This window comes from Somniosus microcephalus, chromosome 2 (genome assembly GCF_052327205.1).
Source record: "Somniosus microcephalus isolate GS21.2 chromosome 2, FLI_Smic_1.0, whole genome shotgun sequence".
In the NCBI taxonomy this organism is placed as follows: domain Eukaryota; kingdom Metazoa; phylum Chordata; class Chondrichthyes; order Squaliformes; family Somniosidae; genus Somniosus; species Somniosus microcephalus.
This window is the reverse complement of record NC_140988.1, coordinates 261,243,198-261,263,081: the sequence shown is the minus strand read 5'-3', so window position 1 is coordinate 261,263,081 and position 19,884 is coordinate 261,243,198. Positions and strand designations below refer to the sequence as shown.

General features: G+C 51.7%; 1 protein-coding gene across 1 annotated transcript in view; it reads left to right on the top strand.

Moving 5' to 3' along the window:
* Positions 1 to 3,191: 3,191 nt before the first annotated feature.
* The window catches only part of LOC147123354 (uncharacterized), a 65,870-nt gene continuing 49,177 nt past the window's right edge, over positions 3,192 to 19,884 (top strand). Inside the window, exons 1-2 of the mRNA XM_085965932.1 lie at positions 3,192 to 3,420; positions 3,580 to 4,268. Coding sequence (XP_085822058.1) covers positions 3,192 to 3,420; positions 3,580 to 4,268 — 918 coding nt within the window. The remainder of the gene's footprint in view (positions 3,421 to 3,579; positions 4,269 to 19,884) is intronic.

Genomic DNA, 19,884 nt, shown 5'->3' with positions numbered 1-19,884 from the left:
ACAGGGCCTCGGTGAGACCACATCTTGAGTATTGTGTGCAGTTTTGGTTGCCTTACCTGAGGAAGGATGCTCTTGCCATGGAAGGAGTGCAGCGAAGATTCACCAGGCTGATATCTGGGATGGCAGGAATGACATATGAGGAGAGATTGGGTCGATTGGGCTTATACTCGCTGGAGTTTAGAAGAATGAGAGGGGATCTCATTGAAACTTATAAAATTCTAACAGGACTAGACAAACTAGATGCAGGAAGGATGTTCCCGATGGTCGGGGAGTCCAGAACCAGGGGGTCACAGTCTAAGGATAAGGGGTAAGCCATTTAGGACTGAGATGAGGAGGAATTTCTTCACCCAGAGAGTGGTGAACCTGTGGAATTCTCTACCACAGAAGGCAGTAGAGGCCAGTTCATTAAATATATTCAAGAAGGAGTTGGATATATTCCTTAAGGCTAAAGGGATCAAGGGATATGGGGAGAAAGCAGGGACAGGGTACTGAATTTGGATGATCAGCCATGATCTCATTGAATGGCGTAGCAACCTTGAGGGGCCGAATGGCCTACTCCTGCTCCTATCTTCTATGTTTCTATGAAGCAGCAAAACCCTGTCAGGTACAGCTGATTGGGGATGGTGCCTTTAAATATCACTGCGGCAGACTGCTTCCTGCTTGTAGATGCCAGCTCTCCCTGCCGTTGTTCTGCGCTGCTGTTAAGATAAGTGGCTAAGTCCAATGTTGGAGATCAGTGGCTGGATTTTGCCAGCCCTTGGGAGGCAGGTTTGGAGGCGGGACTGCCGGGAAAATGGCAGAATTTGGGGGCGGTTAGTTAACAGGCAGTTTTTTGGCTAATCCCTATTTTGAGCCTGTAATGTATACACCTTTAAGGGGGAACTACTTTGTACAGCACATGTATATTGTAGTACCGGCAGTGACCACACCTGTATATAGCACTGAGTAGTAATCTGTACAGGCAGTTCCACTGTCAGCCACGTTGAGTAAACACCTGTTGTACCGTTTCTCCTGCAGTCTGTGTCTTGTTATACCCAGACACAACATTGGCAACAAGGCAAGTTCGAACCTACCTGCAACTCTGCATCACCTCCCGGGGATTCGTTCCTGGAGATCAGTGGATTGGAGGTCAAGGCCAGAGACTCGGGCGTTGACCACGGGCAACCGCCCAGTCATCCAGCAGAGACTCGAGAATTGCGGGGGGAGGCTGTCGAAAGCCAGGCTTGGCTTTCCAGTCGAGGTGGTCCAGCGAAACGGGCTGGCAACAGGTAGTGCGCAGACCCTTCCCGGCCAGTGGCGGGCTAGAGCCCGACCGAGCGGCACAGCAAAGGGCCGAGTAGCGTCGACGGGGGAGAGAGAGAGAGGGCAGAGCGCACAGGGCGCAGCCGGTGTTCAGGGGCCGAGCAGCGTCGAAGAGAGGGAGAGAGAGACGCGCAGAAACCCGCGAGGCGCCGCCATTGTCACGAGGACCGCCGAGAGCGGCGTTGGCAGCAGCGCAGGAGAAGCACGCGAAACCTACAGGGCACCGCCATTGCCACGAGAGCCACCGGGAGCGGCATTGGCAGCAGCGGGGGAGGAAGGAAAGCGTGGGAGACGCCATTTTAAGCCATTGGGAGACGCCATTTTAAACCACACCCAAAATGCCGAAGAGTGGCAGTATCACCGCATTTAACAATGAAGTCGAAGATTGGACTACATATGTCGAACGAATAGAGGTGCACTGCAAGGCAAATGAGGTGTCAGATGACAAGAAAGCGTCGGTATTGTTAAATTTAATGGGTGCAAAGACGTATGGTTTATTACTAAATCTAGTAACCCCAACGAAGCCAATGGAAAAGAGTTTTGAAGACATAGTAACGATACTACAGGAACATTTAAACCCCACACCACTGCTGATAGCAGAAAGATTCAAGTTTCACAAACGGAACCAGCATAAGGATGAAAGCAATGCTGATTATTTAGCAGAACTGCGCAAACTATCGAAACACTGCCAGTTTGGAGCGGGACTGGCAGATACCTTAAGGGACAAGTTTGTGTGTGGGCTTCAAAGTGAAGGAACCCAGAAACGGCTTTTATCTGAATAGGACCTTACGCTGGAAAGGGCTTTCAGCATTGCGGTATCATATGAAGCAGCAGCACAGGGCGCTGCAGAGATACAACAAAGACCGCAAGAATATGGCACAAACGAAATGTCATATGGAACAGAGAAGTGCTATTGCTGCGGCAGAACAACACACGACCAGAATGATTGCTGGTTCAAAGACAAAGGCCTAGAAATTCAGTCTGGACACTTTTGGGGCGCTAAAGTCGGGCATTCGCTAAAGTTAGCGCCCGCCGGAAAGTGTAGGCCACTTCGCCGAAATTCAGTAGATTTGGCCAAGAGTTTGGGCGAGCGCTGAAACTGGCGTTGCAATGCTATCTTCAGGCGCTAAGCCGGAGATGCGGCCTGATAACGCCGAGGCCGGGCGCAGCGCAGGTGCGGGCATGTTTTGATTGACAGCAGACACCCTGACGCCGGCCAGCTCTTAAAGGGGGAAGGGTCGACTTTGACTGCTGCCACGCCCTGCATAGTGGAGCCCTGCAGCTAGGCCTCAACACTGCTGGTGGGCCAAAATAGCGCCTGAAGCCATGGAGAGGGCCCGTGAACGAGCGCAGCGCTTCTCAGAGCATGCTCTGAGGGTGCTGGTTGATGGTGTGGAAAACAAAAGAGAGATCTTGTGCCTGGATAGTGGCAAAAGGCTCCCAGGAGGCAGTACAGGAAAGCCTGGAAGAAAATCGCCCGCAGGGTGTCATCCACCTGCGATGTCCCCAGGAGTGCGGACCAATGCCGGAAGAAGTACAACGACCTCACTCGGTTGGTGAAGGTGAGTACCCTTTCCAGTGTCCTCCTCATCCTTGCATGTGCACCTCACATTATGGGCAAAGGGACCTCAAAGGCCTAATGGGCAGCCCTCCTCCCGCAGCTATGGCACTGGCATGATCATCAATAGCACTTTCTGCACTTAACACACTGGCCAAGCTATTCGACCATGGGAGGCAGTGCACACAGCAACAGGGCACCACACTGGCCAAGCTATTCGACCATGGGAGGCAGTGCACACAGCAGCAGGGCACCACACTGGCCAAGCTATTCCACCATGGGAGGCAGTGCACACAGCAACAGGGCACCACACTGGCCAAGCTATTCCACCATGGGAGGCAGTGCACACAGCAACAGGGCATCACACTGTACTTACAGGCCGTCCTTTCTCTTGCAGGCCAAGCTGGCGCGGAATTTGAGGAGCCAGTCTGTCACCGGTGGAGGCCGTCCCGAGTACCAGGCGCTCAGTGAGCTGGAGGAGAGCGTGGCTCGACTCATGCGTGGCCGGGTGACTGGCCCTGTTGCCATCGGAGATGCGGACCCTGTACTGGGACCCACTGGTAAGGACATGACCGGTTGGACCTCTCTCGTTGCCCTTGCGCTTCAGATCTACATCCTTTCCCACTGTCCAACAAATGCGCATAATGCCACCACTCAGGCCTCCCTCGCTGACGCCCTGTCCTCACTCTAAAGCTACTCTTGTGCCTTCCTGCTTTCAGCTGGTGAGGAGGAGGTGGTCCCTCAAGCTCAGAGTGCCAGGCCCTTGGAGGAGGAGGACGACGAGGACCAGGAGGAAGGCGGCACATCGGGGGAACCCTCATCCGCGCCAGGGGATGGCAATGGAGGGGAGACGTCTGGCCTGCAGGAGAGCCAGGGGGAAGTGTTGCAGGGGAGGGCAGTTCCTGGGCCCAGTGGTGTTGATGCACGCGGGAAGGGTCGGGCAGCACGGCGGCCTTCTCCCCAGAGGGAGAGTCCGCCCTCCAGTCCGGAGACGGTCCTCGCCCAGGAGGTGCGCCTCCTCGATGAGATGTCGGCGGCGTCGGAGTGGCGCCACCAGGAGTTCATGGGGGTTGTGCAACAGATGCCTCAGGCCATTGAGTCCCTGGCTCATAGTGTGGTCGCTTTCGGCGAATCACAGGCCAGGGGGGTCGAACAACTCGCGGCAGCGCACGACAGGGGTGTCCAGCAACTCGCGGCAGCGCAGGACGCGAGTCGCGAGTACATGAGTGGTGCCGTCCAGACACTGGCAGAGCTGATGCGGGCACATACCAGGGCAGTTCGGGCACTCACTTCTGCCACACTCGCTGTGGCGCGGAAGCATCGCCAGGGCACCCGCCGCCCTGCTGCAGCACAGCGGTCTGGCCTCCACCAGCTTGCTGCGCTTGCTGCACTGCCAGCCCGGCTGAGTGCCAGTGTCTCTGGCGAACAGCGCGCGCCTGCCATCAGCCAGCTTGCCCCCATTGGTGCAGCCGACACTGCCACTCCCCCAGCCAAGGTGCGACGAGCTGCTGCTGAGACTGATGCTGGCCAGCCACAGCTGCAGCAGTCACCAGCCGGCCCCTCCCAGGCCGGGCCTCGTCTAGGCCGACCCCCAAGGGCATCTGCCGACACGCATTGTCGCCCTCATGAGCCTTCCCTCAGCCTTGCCACAGCCACAGGGCCCAGGTTGAGGCAGAGCAGCAGGTCGGGCAGGGGCCGGAGAAGCCTGTCTAAGGACTCGCCCTCTCGGCACACCCAGTAGAGTGTGGTGATAGCGGTTTTTTTTATATGGGGGGGCTTGTGTTCTGGGGGGGGATTATTTTGGTAAGGCCGAAGATCAAGGCATTTTTTGTTTTTATGGGGGTGTTTGTGTTGTGGAGGGGGGAGCTTATTTTTGTAAGGCCGATGATGAAGGCCATTTGGATGGGCAAGTTTTGTTAGTCCTCCCCAGGTTTTGGGAGTGATAGATGTTTTTGACTGTTTTTTGGGGGTCTTGTCTGTTTTTCTGTTTCATGTGGGAAGGGCCCTGAGTTTGTGAAATAAAGCTTTTTATTTATTCAGCATGTCCAGGTGTCATGTTTCAAGTGGTTGTTGCGTTAACCAGCTGAGGGCTTGCGGAGCGGCTGCCTTCAGGTGCGTTCATTGCCACAAGCCATTCCCTGACAGGGGGCCTAGAAGTGTCGTTCAATAAGCCGCCGGCGGACGGCCCTTGGACCTTGTGGCTCCCTCCTGGGCTGGTACTCCTCCTCCTCCTCCTCCTCCTCCTCATGGTCCTCCTGCTCGTCCTCCTGAGGTGGTGGTGCAATGTCAGGTGGCAGTGCCTGAGTCCTGCGGATAGCCAGGTTGTGCAGCATGCAGCACACGACGACGAACTGGGAGACTCTATCCGACGAATACTGTAGAGATCCGCCGGAACGATCCAGGCAGCGGAACCGTTGCTTGAGGACGCCTATCATTTGCTCTATGATGTTCCTTGTGGCTTGATGGCTTTCGTTGTATGCCTCCTCCGCTGGGGTCCTGGGCGCGCGGAGCGGGGTCATGAGCCATGTACACAAAGGGTAGCCCTTGTCCCCGATAAGCCATCCCCTTGGTGGAGGCTGTGCCTCGAACATGTCAGCCACAGTAGTCTGGCGCAGGATAAATGCATCGTGGCTGCTTCCTGGAAAGCGGGCATTGACAGCTAGGATGCGCTGCCTGTGGTCACACACCAGCTGTACATTGAGGGAATGGTAGCCCTTCCGGTTGCGGTAATCCTCGGCATTGTCGATAGGTGCCCGCATAGCCACATGCGTGCAGTCAATGGCGCCCTGCACCATGGGGAAGCCCGCGATCCTGCCAAATCCGACTGCACGCTGCTCCTGCCTCTGTAGGGTCATGGGGAAGGAGATGAATTGGTGTCTCCTCGCGAAAAGTGCATCGGTGACCTGCCGGATGCAGCGATGCGCGGCGAACTGGGAGATGTTCGCTATGTCCCCAGCAGCGGCTTGGAAGGAGCCGCTTGCATAAAAGTTCAGAGCCACCGTGACCTTCACTTCCACCGAGAGAGACGTCCTGCACATCAGCTGTGGATGCAGATCTCTGTGAAGCAGCTGGCAGATCTCTGCAACCACCTCCCTTCTGAAGCGCAGCCTCTTAACACAATGCGCGGCAGTCATGGTGAGATAGGACACCTGCTGCCGGTATTGCCTGAGTGGGTAAGGCCTACGTTGCCGATGCCTGATGGCCCCTCTGCATCTAGGCATGGCTGGCCCTCTCTCACAGCGTCTGCGAGCCCTTCGCACATAATGCTGCAACTGAGGGTTGCACCCCCATACAGCCCCCATAATTAAGTTGCAAACAGTGAAATCACAATGATTCAAATGTCAAAGCTCTGGCCAGAAGCCAAAAATACCTCTCCTATGTTGTCCCAAATCAGTAAGCTCTGTCCCTTGGTCTCTGTCCAGAAATCCAAAGCAGTAAAGTCATTGCAACAAAATGGCTGGGCTTTATAGGTCAGTGTAAGTGCCCTTTAATTAGCGCTCCCCGAGGCCCACAGGGCCTCTGTTGCGTTCCACTTCACAGTTCTTAACAGCGCCACGCCCACATTGGGCGGGCGCCACTAAATTTCCGGTTTGGGGCGCACAAACAGAGTTGCACGACGAAATGACGTCATAAGCTGCGCGCGCAGCTGAGCGGGCGCAAACACTTTGCGCCGGCGCTAAATGTCAACTGAATTTGGGCGTAGGCGCAGATCGGTCTGCGCCCGGGCGCTAAGTGCCTAGCGCTGAAAATATACCCCTCTTATGGCTTTAACGGCTGGCGAACGCAACTGAATTTCTAGGCCAAAGTGTGCAGACAGTGTGGAAAAGTAGGACACATAGCATAAGTCTGCAGGTCGAGAAAGAAAACCAGCAATAAGAAACCTACCAAAGAACAGTTCAAGAAGGTACATAAGATGATGGAGAATAGTTCAGACGAACAAAAGAGTGATAACGACTCCGAAAGCAGGGAACTGAGTTGTCTGAAACTACATAATGTGATCACAATGGAGGATCACCGAACCATTTGGGTCACTCTCAAGATAGCAGGAGTCCAGGTAAAGATGGAATTGGACACAGGATCAGCCCTAACAGTCATAAACCGACGACACTACGAGCGGCTATTCTCACACATACCCTTGAGAGAGCGAAAAATTATTTTGAAGCCGTACACGGGGCAAAAAGTCTACCCCAAAGGAAAAATAAGGGTGACTGTTATATATAACGGTAAGGAAACACCAAAACTAGACCTGTATGTATTGCAAGATGGAGGACCACCATTACTGGGATGTGAATGGATCCGGAAAATACAACTGGATTGGCATTCCATACAGGCACTGACTGTGGCTGACAAAAAGGATGACGACGTCACACCTGGGTGACTGTCAAAGACCCTAACTGACGCGAAAGAAGTGTTCCAGCAAGGACTCGGAACACTAAAAGGCATGACAGCGACGATTAAAATTGAAGAAAACGCAAGCCCAAAACTTTTTAAGGCCAGACCGGTACCTTATGCGATCCGCCCAGCCGTCGAAGCACAGCTGGAGAGTCTGGAACGTTCAGGTGTACTGTCCAAGGTAGATTGGAGCGAGTGGGCTACACCCATCGACCCTGTGATGAAAAAGTCGTTGAGCAGCACGCCTGGGGAACCAAGGAAGGTTCGCAACTGTGGGGACTTTAAGGTAACAGTGAACCCGGTCATTCACACCATACAATATCCACTTCCGCGGATTGAAGATATTTTCGCCTCGCTATCTGGAGGGAAACGCTTCACTAAGATTGATCTGGCCCAGGCGTATCTGCAAATGGAGGTAGAAGAAGCATCATAAAAATGCCTCACAATCAACACCCATAAAGGTCTCTACCAATACAACCGGCTGGTATTCGGGGTAGCATCAGCTCCGGCTATTTGGCAGAGGGCAATGGAACATGTCCTGCAAGGGATCCCAGGGACCCAGTGTTATTTGGACGACATCCTGGTTACGGGCGAAAATGACAGTGATCACCTTGCCAACCTGGAGCAGGTGCTCACTAGATTGCAGGAATATGGGCTCCGAGCTAACCGCCCCAAATGCGAGTTTTTTAGAAAACAGATCTCGTATTGTGGCCACATTGTCGATAAAGAGGGGTTACATAAGTCCCCAGATAAGATTGAGGCAGTAGTCAAGGCTCCAGCACCGGAAAATGTGTCACAACTGAGGTCGTTCCTTGGGCTGGTAAACTACTACCATAAGTTCTTGCCAAATTTGTCTACAATACTACACCCACTGAACACCCTACTGCAAACTGGGGTGCCATGGAAGTGGAGTGACGAATGTAGACGAGCTTTCCAGAAGAGTAAAACACTAATCACATCGAAAGAGGTATTGGCCCATTACAACCCGGCATTACCAATTCGGTTGTCATGTGATGCGTCACCCTGGAGCGGTGCTGTTGCACAAATTCTCGGACGGCTCAGAGAGGCCAATAGCCTTTGCGTCACGATCACTAACCTCAGCCGAGCATAACTACGCCCAGATTGACAGGGAGGCCCTCAGCCTAGTGTGGGGAGTGAAAAAGTTCAATCACTATCTGCACGGGCAGAAATTCACCTTGCTGACTGATCACCAGCCTCTTGTCTCCATTTTTAATCCGAAGAAGGGCGTTCCGGTGATGTCTGCGCAACGACTACAAAGATCGTCACTTTTTCTAGGGGCGCACCACTATGAGATTGAATATAAGGGCATGAAACAGCATGGAAATGCTGATGGGCTATCACGCCTGTCACTGCCTACTGCAGAGGAAGCACCAGCAGTGGATCCTGTCGAAATATTCCAATCGACTATAGTTGAATACCTACTGGTAACTAACGCTTGTATCGAAAAGGAAACCCGAAATGACCCGACACTGTCTCGGGTATATGATTTGATGGTGAAGGGATGGCCAGCACATGGCGACTCACTGTTGCCAGCATTCTCGACAAGGAGAGAACAGCTGTCAGTGTGCCGGGGGACCTTGATGTGTGGATCCCGAGTGGTAATTCCACCCAAGTTAAGGGATAGAGTGCTCAATGAGCTTCATGAGGGTCATCTGGGAGGGGTAAAAATGAAAAGCCTAGCCAGGGCTTATGTGTGGTGGCCGGGAATCGATCAGCAAATCGAGGACCTGACCAAGAGCTGCTCAGGATGCCAGAAAGTCCAAAATGCACCACCACAGGCCCCTCTACACCCATGGGAGTGGCCCTCATCTCCATGGCAACGGGTGCATATTGATTTTGCTGGTCCATTCATGGACTCAATGTTTTTAATAGCCGTGGATGCGCACTCGAAATGGCCTGAGGTCATCAAAATGTCCTCCACTATCACGGAGAAAACTATTGCAGTCCTACGGACCATTTTTGCCAGGAATGGCTTGCCAGAACAGATTTGCTCTGACAACGGACCACAGTTTGTGTCCGAAGAGTTCCGGAGGTTCTTGAAAAAGAATGGGGTAAGGCATTACACATCCGCCCCATATCATCCAGCCACAAATGGATTGGCTGAGAGGTTCGTACAAACCTTTAAGAAGGCAATAAAGGCTATGTACAATGACAACATTCCGCTGCAGCACAAGGTGGACAATTTCCTGTTCGCCTACCGGAATGTGACACATGCAGTCACGAACCAGGCCCCAGCCATGATGTTCTTTAACCAAAGGTTAAGATCTCGCCTGGATTTGCTCAGACCAAACGTACGAAGAGATGTTGAGAGTAAGCAATTCCAGCACATCCATGAGAAGCCAACAAGGAGCTTCAATGTAGGGCAACCAGTCTTGGCCCGCGACTACCGAACAGAAAAATGACAGCCAGGAACGATATGCACACGGCAGAGCCCACTAATGTACACAGTGGACGTTGGGGAGAGCATCGTGAGACGCCATGCTGACCAGATCCTAGAGCCACAGGAACAAGTCAACCCCATGCCTTGCCCATACGTACCTGGTGATGAACCCGACGTACAGGTAGCATCTACCCCAGAAACAGTAGCATCGGAAGCTGATGACCCAACCGACGACAGGGGGCCAGAATTGCCTCCGCACCAAGAGCAAGACACTCGGGAAAGGCGCTATCCAGAAAGGATCAGGAAGCCTCCCCAAAGAATATATAAATAGACTATTTTCAGCTAATGTTGCATGGTAAAAGTGTTAATTGTAATTAGTTTGATATTTAATTGTTAAATGAGTGTTATGGTACTGTTAATCTAAAAGGGGAGGAATTGTAATGTATATACCTTTAAGTGGGGGAACTACTTTGTACAGCTCATGTAGCCTGTAGTACCGGCAGTGACCACACCTGTATATAGCACTGAGTAGTAATCTGTACAGGCAGTTCCACTGTGAGCCACGTTGAGTAAACACCTGTTGTACCGTTTCTCCTGCAGTCTGTGTCTTATTATACCCAGACACAACAGATCCCTCAAGTGTGAGCTTCCTAACGACTCCGAACCTCGCCAGGGTCAGCGAGGTGGGCCGTTGGTCTGCGGGTGTCGGAGGGGCCGAGATGTCCGGTGTGCAGGTGAGTAATGGGTGCATGTTTGTAGAGGTAAGTGTGTGAGTTGTGTGTAAAGTGTTTTAATAAGTTTTACTTTCCTTTACTTCTTCCTGCAGGCTACCTCCCTTCAGGTCTTGGGAGTCCCTCAGCTCACTGGCACAGAGAGCAGAATGGCCGCTGAACTGTCAAAAGCTGCAGCCTTCTGCTTTCTGGTCAGGAAGGCTTTCTAATTGAGTCTTGAGTAAAGACACAACTTAGAAGACAGATTGTCAGTGTTTGACAGCTTCAGAGAGCTGTCAAATGATGACATTTCACCTGTCAAAAGCTCTTGACAGATGAACTGGCACTCACTGATGTCACCTGTAACTAGCTTTCCCTTCATTGGCCTGCTAAGCCCAAGTGGGAGTCCCGCCTCCAAAAGCTCCCCACTGACAAAATCCAGCCCTAGGTGTCCAGTGAGCACTGCACACTCACTGACGTCACGATCTCCATGATGGCGCAGTCCCTGGCAATCAAGTCTACCGGCAGTGCTACCGGCAACCCCGATATGCGTGCGGTGCTGGAACCGACATTAGCTGTCATTACAGCTGTCAATGGCGTTTTAGCGGCATCTTGTGGCATTAACGTATGGCGCAACCCACGTGAATTCCTAGGCCCCCAGTCTTGTATATTTCTTTCTGGCCAGTTGAAATGTAACTTTGCCAGAGTTCAAGGAGCAGGTTCTCTACCTACCCTCCCAGTTTGGGGGATGGTGAGTGAAATGTGGGGAGATGAAATAATTTACAAAATGACTGGAGATAAAAATGTCATTACGAACAGCACTGAAAGTACATACCAGTATAACCATGCAAATTAAAAAAAGAATGACTTGCATTTATATAGCACCTTTCACAACCACTGGACGTCCCAAAGCACTTTATAGCCAATTAAGTACTTTTTGTAATTATCCCAAAGTCTTTGAATATTTTCAAAACAGTCATGCATACCATTATTGTATCCAATGCAGCATTCTCCTACAAGTAGACATAGATGGGACATATGGGGGGAGAAATTGGATGCCTTTGCGCCTCCCATTCGTGCCTCCGGGGAAGGCCAATGAGGCGCTACCGACTTTGCGACTGGGTATGGCGCTAGTACCGAAGCCCGCGACATTAAGCTGGAGGTTTGTGGCGGCGGTGACCACTAGTACCACAATCTCCTGCACCCGGAGATCATGACGTCATGCGGTTGCACAGCGCCCCGGCTCAGAAATTCACTCTCGCCCCCTGCCTGAGCGCCTGCCGTTAGCAACAACAGGTACAGGAGGTGGTTTGCAGTCGAATGAGCGCTGGAGGTGCACGATATAAAGGGGTCAACTTCCGGGGTTTTTTTTGTCGGCTAACAGCGCTGCCTTGTTAGTTTGACACAAGCAGACAGGCGTTTTGACCCATTTCACCGTTTTCAACTTGAAGGAGTATTTTGGCTGAGAAAAATTATCACTTTAATTTGGGTTACATTTGAAATTGCAACATTTCCATCATTTAATGGGTGCTGTACTGACATGGGACTTCGCCCACCAGCATTACCGTCGGAGGCAGCGGAGGCAGAGAGAAAGATTGCAAAACGTGGCCAGAGGGAAGAGGGTCAACAGGGCTCTCAACAGGAGGCCTTACCCGCCCAGGGTATTCCGGGAGCAGTTCTACATTCATCTCTCAGTGGAGCAATGCCTTACAAAGCGCTGCTTCAGCAAGGAGGTGGTCACAGAGCTCTACGACCTCCTGCAGCCAGAGCTCCAGCCTCAACTCAGGACCAGGACGTCTCTCTCAGTAGCAGTTAAGGTCACAGTCGCTCCCAATTTCTACGCCAGCGGCTTCTTCCAGGCTTCAACAGGGGATATTGCAAACATTTCGCAGTTCACCATCCATTGCTACATCTGGGAGGTTACAGATGCTCTGTATAGAAGGAGAAGGGAGTACATCTCATTCCCCATGACCAGAGAAACAGGATGAATGCTCATGTGCCTTTGCAAGGATAACGGGCTTCCCCATCGTTCAGGGCGCGTTGACTTCACCCACGTGGCATTGCGGGCACCTCATCACAATGCAGAGGTGTTCCGCAACCGCAAAGGCTACCACTCTCTGAACGTTCATTTGGTGTGCGGCCACAGACAGCGCACCGTCGCCATCAATGCCCGCTGTCCTTGCAGCAGCCACGATGCTTTCATTCTGTCCCAGCACTGTTCCACCCACCACATGAAGCTCACGGCTGGCTGCTCGGAGACAAGATTTATCCACACGCCACCTGGCTGATGACACCCCTCCACAACCCCAACACTCCTGCTCAGCACGTATACAATGAAAGCCATAGCGCCACCAGGAACCTGATCGAACACACTATCGGCATGCTAAAGCAACGGTTCCGCTGCCTTGAACGCTCTGGAGGAGCCCTGATCGGGCCTCCCTTTTCATCATTGTGTGCTGCATGCTGCGCAACCTGGCCATTTTGAGGGCCCAACCATTGCCATCAGGGACTGTAGGTCCACCTCAGGAGGAGGAAGAGGGAGAGGAGGAGGACGATGCAGAGGAGGAGGATGAAGAGGAGAAGGAGCAGCAGCAATGGAGGAGGGAGGCACTCGATATGCTTGAGCACAGATTGCTGGCCTGCTGCGGCACTGTGAGATCCCCAGTGGACTGTGGGCGACCCAGCAAAGATGGCAGCAGTCAGCGCTTGCGTGGCATCAATCTGAGACTGCATGAGAGATTGGATGGTACCAACCAATGACTCAATTACAGCACTAAGCCATTGCGTTGCTTCGGTCTGTGCTGCAATAGCTGCTGCCACCTCACACATGACATGCTGCAGGAGGTCTGGGTCCCCACGGTCTCTGCGAATCGACCATCCTTGGCAAATTGTGTGTGCAGAGATGAGTGCAATGCTGGAGGCGGACTCCTCCAAGCTCCTAGCCAGTGCATCCATGCTCTCGGGCACACTTGCCATTGCACCCATGAGCTTAGTATGCATGCCCATCGAGGTCCTCATCTGAGTCCTGTGCAGCAGAACTCGCGCGTGAACTCACTCTCCGGGGAGATGTCCCATGAGCTTCCCTTTCCCTGTGGTGTTGCTGCAGACTGCTGGATCCCAGAGCTTCACCCACATCAGACCAATGTACTAGTCTCCCCTCCAGCGACCCCGTCACCCCATTATCAGGCCTAGCGCCTTCGGGAGACACAGGCAGTGAGGCTCTGGCTTGTTCTTGCTCCTCCTCCTCTCCCACGTCGCTGTCACTGGGTTGCTGAGGGACAGGCTGGTCAGCTGGTGGCTGATTATCTGAAAGCATAAAGGCACAAGAGTGGGGTTAAGGTCGGGGAGGTGGGCAGGAAGGGATCAAGGAATGGAAACAGTATACTTAGATGGAAAGTGGGAAAGGCTTGTAGTGTGAGGGGGAAGTAGTATGAGAGAAGAGGGAGAGGTGATGAACATACCATTGTTGTCCCCAAAGGGATCGACATCTCCGACGGCCACCGCGCCCATGACCTGGGCAGTAATGATGCGGCCCACTAGCTCCTCCAGGTCTGTAAGGGGGTGCGGGTCCACCTCACCTCCTCCCGTTCATACCTGCTCCCTCCTGTTGTGAGCAAGCTTGGCCTGCAAGAAAAAGGAAAGCGTGTGAGTGAGTGTGGTGCTTTGTGTTTGGCAGATGTGCCTACCATAGTTGAATGGCTATTAATATATGCAAGGCGTGAGATGTGCATGTCACTTTTAGTAGGTGGGCATAGGTGGGTGAGTGTTGGGGATGTGGCAGCTTATACAGTGTGTGCACAGAGTGAGGTTGAGATGATAGCATGTAGAGATGAAGGGTTCGATTTTAACTCCGGTGCGGGCTGTTGTCGTGTTATCCGAATTTCGTGTTTCCCACACGAATCTAAATGGGTGTGGGAGATTGATGCAATTTTAACTCAATTGGCCAATTGATTTCCAGCGTGTTTGCAAAGGGGTTTTTCATGACTGAAAGTCCCCTCCGATGACATCATCACTGCTGCTGCATTTAAGATCCACAGCAAGCCTTGCTTCTTCTGCAGGCTTCCAAGCTTCCTCCATTTGGTGTCAGAGGGGCCTGCAGGAAAGATGACAAGTGAGAGGGCAAGAGCAGCTCCTCGCTTTGACGAGGCGGCACTGCAGGCATTGGTGGATGGGGCTAGGGCCAACGGAGGTCCTGTTCCCTTCATCAGGGAGGAAGAGGCTGTTACGTCCGTGTAATAATAAGAAAAGGACTGCAGAGAACGGTACAACAGGTGTTTACTCAATGTGGTTCAAACTGCAACTGAAACAACAGATTACTACTCAGCGTTATATACAGGTGTGGTCACTGCCGGTACTACAGTATACATGAGCTGTAGAAAGTAGTTCCCCCCCTTAAAGGTACATACATTACAATTCCTCCCCTTTTTGATTAACAGTACCATAACACTCATTTAACAATTAAATATCAAACTAACTACAATTAACACTTTTAACATGCAACATTAGCTGAAAATAGTCTATTTATAAATTCAGTCTTTGGGGAGGCTTCCTGATCCTTTCTGGATAGCGCCTTTCCCGAGTGTCTTGCTCTTGGTGCAGAGGCGATTCTGGCCCCCTGCCGTCGGTTGGGTCATCAGCTTCCGATGCTACTGTTTCTGGGGTAGATGCTACCTGTACGTCGGGTTCATCACCAGGTACGTATGGGCGAGGCATGGGATTGACTTGTTCCTGTGACTCTAGGATCTGGTCAGCATGGCATCTCATGATGCTCTCCCCAACGTCCACTGTGTACATTAGTGGGCCCTGCCGTGTGCATATCGTTCCTGGCTGCCATTTTTCTGTTCGGTAGTCGCGGGCCAAGACTGGTTGCCCTACATTGAAGCTCCTTGTTGGCTTCTCATGGATGTGCTGGAATTGCTTACTCTCAACATCTCTTCGTACATTTGGTCTGAGCAAATCCAGGTGAGATCTTAACCTTCGGTTAAAGAACATCATGGCTGGGGCCTGGTTGGTGACTGCATGTGTCGCATTCCGGTAGGCGAACAGGAAATTGTCCACCTTGTGCTGCAGCGGAATGTTGTCATTGTACATAGCCTTTATTGCCTTCTTAAAGGTTTGTACAAACCTCTCAGCCAATCCATTTGTGGCTGGATGATACGGGGCGGATGTGTAATGCCTTACCCCATTCTTTTTCAAGAACCTCCGGAACTCTTTGGACACAAACTGTGGTCCGTTGTCGGAGCAAATCTGTTCTGGCAAGCCATTCCTGGCAAAAATTGTCCGTAGGACTGCAATAGTTTTCTCCGTGGTGGTGGAGGACATTTTGATGACCTCAGGCCATTTCGAGTGCACATCCACGGCTATTAAAAACATTGAGTCCATGAATGGACCAGCAAAATCAATATGCACCCGTTGCCATGGAGATGAGGGCCACTCCCATGGGTGTAGAGGGGCCTGTGGTGGTGCATTTTGGACTTTCTGGCATCCTGAGCAGCTCTTGGTCAGGTCCTTAATTTGTTTATCGATTCCCGGCCACCACACATAAGCCCTGGCTAGGCTTTTCATTTTTACCCCTCCCAGATGACCCTCATGAAGCTCACTGAGCACTCTATCCCTTAACTTGGGTGGAATTACCACTCGGGATCCACACATCAAGGTCCCCCGGCACACTGACAGCTGTTCTCTCCTTGTCGAGAATGCTGGCAACAGTGAGTCGCCATATGCTGGCCATCCCTTCACCATCAAATCATATACCTGAGACAGTGTCGGGTCATTTCGGGTTTCCTTTTCGTTACAAGCGTTAGTTACCGGTAGGTATTCAACTATAGTCGAATGGAATATTTCGACAGGATCCACTGCTGGTGCTTCCTCTGCAGTAGGCAGTGGCAGGCGTGATAGCCCATCAGCATTTCCATGCTGTTTCATGCCCTTATATTCAATCTCATAGTGGTGCGCCCCTAGAAAAAGTGACCATCTTTGTAGTCGTTGCGCAGTCATCACCGGAACGCCCTTCTTCAGGTTAAAAATGGAGACAAGAGGCTGGTGATCAGTCAGCAAGGTGAATTTCTGCCCGTGCAGATAGTGATTGAACTTTTTCACTCCCCACACTAGGCTGAGTGCCTCCCTGTCAATCTGGGCGCAGTTACGCTCGGCTGAGGTTAGTGATCGTGACGCAAAGGCTATTGGCCTCTCTGAGCCGTCCAAGAATTTGTGCGACAGCACCGCTCCAATGCCGTAGGGTGACGCATCACAAGCCAACCGAATTGATAACGCTGGGTTGTAATGGGCCAATACCTCTTTCGATGTGATTAGTGTTTTGCTCTTCTGGAAAGCTCATCTACATTCGTCATTCCACTTCCATGGCACCCCAGTTTACAGTAGGGTGTTCAGTGGGGGTAGTATTGTAGACAAATTTGGCAAGAACTTATGGTAGTAGTTTACCAGCCCGAGGAACGACCTCAGTTGTGACACATTTTCCGGTGCTGGAGCCTTGACTACTGCCTCAATCTTCTCTGGGGACTTATGTAACCCCTCTTTATCGATAACGTGGCCACAATGCGAGATCTGTTTTCTAAAAAACTCGCGTTTGGGGCGGTTAGCTCGGAGCCCATATTCCTGCAATCTAGTGAGCACCTGCTCCAGGTTGGCAAGGTGATCACTGTCATTTTCGCCCGTGACCAGGATGTCGTCCAAATAACACTGGGTCCCTGGGATCCCTTGCAGGACTTGTTCCATTGCCCTCTGCCAAATAGCCGGAGCTGATGCTACCCCGAATACCAACCGGTTGTATTGGTAGAGACCTTTATGGGTGTTGATTGTGAGGTATTTTTTTGATGCTTCTTCTACCTCCATTTGCAGATACGCCTGGGCCAGGTCAATCTTAGTGAAGCGTTTCCCTCCAGATAGCGAGGCGAAAATATCTTCAATCTGCGGAAGTGGATATTGTACGGTGTGAAGGACCGGGTTCACTGTTACCTTAAAGTCCCCACAGATGCGAACCTTCCTTGGTTCCCCAGGCGTGCTGCCAATGACTTTTTCATCACAGGGACGATGGGTGTAGCCCACTCGCTCCAGTCTACCTTGGACAGTACACCTGAATGTTCCAGACTCTCCAGCTCTGCTTTGACGGCTGGGCGGATCGCATAAGGTACCGGTCTGGCCTTAAAAAATTTTGGGCTTGCGTTTTCTTCAATTTTAATCGTTGCTGTCATGCCTTTTAGTGTTCCGAGTCCTTGCTGGAACACTTCTTTCACGTCAGTTAGGATCTTTGACAGTCGCCCAGGTGTGGCGTCGTCATCCTTTTTGTCAGCCACAGTCAGTGCCTGTATGGAATGCCAATCCAGTTGTATTTTCCGGATCCATTCACGTCCCAGTAGTGGTGTTCCTCCATCTTGCAATACATACAGGTCTAGTTTTGGTGTTTCCTTACCATTATATATAACGGTCACCCTTATTTTTCCTTTGGGGTAGACTTTTTGCCCCGTGTACGTCTTCAAAATAATTTTTGTGTCTCTCAATGGTATGTGTGAGAATAGCCGCTCGTAGTCCTGTCGGTTTATGACTGTTAGAGCTGATCCTGTGTCCAATTCCATCTTTACCTGGACTCCTGCTATCTTGAGAGTGACCCAAATGGTTCGGTGATCCTCCGTTGTGATCACATTATGTAGTTTCAGACAACTCAGTTCCCTGCTTTCAGAGTCGTTATCACTCTTTTGTTCGTCTGAACTATTCTCCGTTATCTTATGTACCTTCTTGTACTTCCCTTTGGTCAGTTTCTTATTGCTGGTTTTCTTTCCTGACCTGCAGACTCATGCTATGTGTCCTACTTTTCCACACTGTCTGCACACTTTGTCCTTGAACCAGCAATCATTATGGTCGTGTGTTGTTCTGCCGCAGCGATAGCACTTCACTGTTCCGTATGACATTTCATTTGTGCCATATTCTTGCGGTCTCCATTGTATCTCTGCAGCACCCCATGCTGCTGCTTCGTGTGATACTGCAATGCTGAAAGCCTTGTCCAGCGTAAGATCCTTTTCTGATAGAAGCCGTTTCTGGGTTCCTTCACTTTGAAGCCCACACACAAACTTGTCCCTTAAAGTATCTGCTAGTCCCGTTCCAAACTGGCAGTGTTTCGATAGCTTGCGCAGTTCCGTTAAATACTCAGCATTACTTTCAGCTTTATGCTGGTTCCTTTTATGAAACTTAAATCTTTCTGCCATCAGCAGTGGTGTGGGGTTTACGTGGTCCTGTAGGATTGACACTATGTTTTCAAAATCCTTTTCTACTGGCTTCTCTGAGGTTACTAGGTTTCGTAGTAAGCCATATGTTTTTGCACCCATTGAATTCAACAATACCAGTGCTTTCTTGTCATCTGGCACTTCATTCGCCTTGCAGTATACTTCTATGCGTTTGACATATGTCATCCAATCTTTGACTTCATTGTCGAATGCTGTGATACTGCCACTCTTCGGCATTTTTGGGTGTGGTTAGACTGGCTTAAAATGGCGTCTCCCGCGCTTTCCTTTCTTCCCCGCTGCAGCTTAAAATGGCATCTCCCGTGCTGCTGCCAACGCCGCTCTCGGCGGTCCTCGTGGCAAATGGCGATGCCCTGTGGGTTTCGCGCGCTGCTCCTGCGCTGCTGCCAACGCCGCTCTCTGCGGTCCTCGTGGCAATGGCAGTGCCTCGCATTTTCCTGCGCGCCTCTCTCCACCGTTGACGCTGCTCGGCCCTTGAACAACGGCTGCGCTCTGTTCTCTCTCGCCTCTTTCCCCTGCTAATGCCGCTCGGTCCTGAACACCGGCTGCGCCCTGTGCGCTCTGCCCTCTCTTTCTCACCCATCGACGCTGCTCGGCCTTTTTCTGTGCCGCTCGGTCGGGCTCTAGCCCGTCGCTGTCCGGGAAGGGCCTGCGCAGTACCTGTTGCCAGCCCGTTTCGCTGGACCACCGTGACTGGAAAGCCAAGCCTGGCTCTCGACAGCCTCCCCTGCGGTGCTCAAATCTCCGCTGGATGACTGGGCAATTGCCCGTGGTCGACGCCCGTGCTTCTGGACTCGACCTTCTTCCACTGTTCTCCAGGAGCGAATCCCTGGGAGGTGATGCAGAGTTGCAGGTAGGTTCGAACTTGCTCGTCGCCACTTTTACATCCGTGTAATAATAAGAAAAGGACTGCAGAGAACGGTACAACAGGTGTTTACTCAACGTGGTTCAAACTGCAACTGAAACAACAGATTACTACTCAGCGTTATATACAGGTGTGGTCACTGCCGGTACTACAGTATACATGAGCTGTAGAAAGTAGTTCCCCCCTTAAAGGTACATACATTACAATTGCCTCCCACTCAGACCAAGGCTGTGTGGATGCAAGTGGCTGAGGAGGTCAACTCCTTGGGAGTAACCCGCAGAACCTGAATACAGTGCAGGAAAAGATTTCATGACCTTCAGCACACTGGAAAAGTGAGTATGAATTTCCCATCACCCTCAATCTGATCCCTATTGCCTTTCCTCACCAGCACTCAGCTTTAG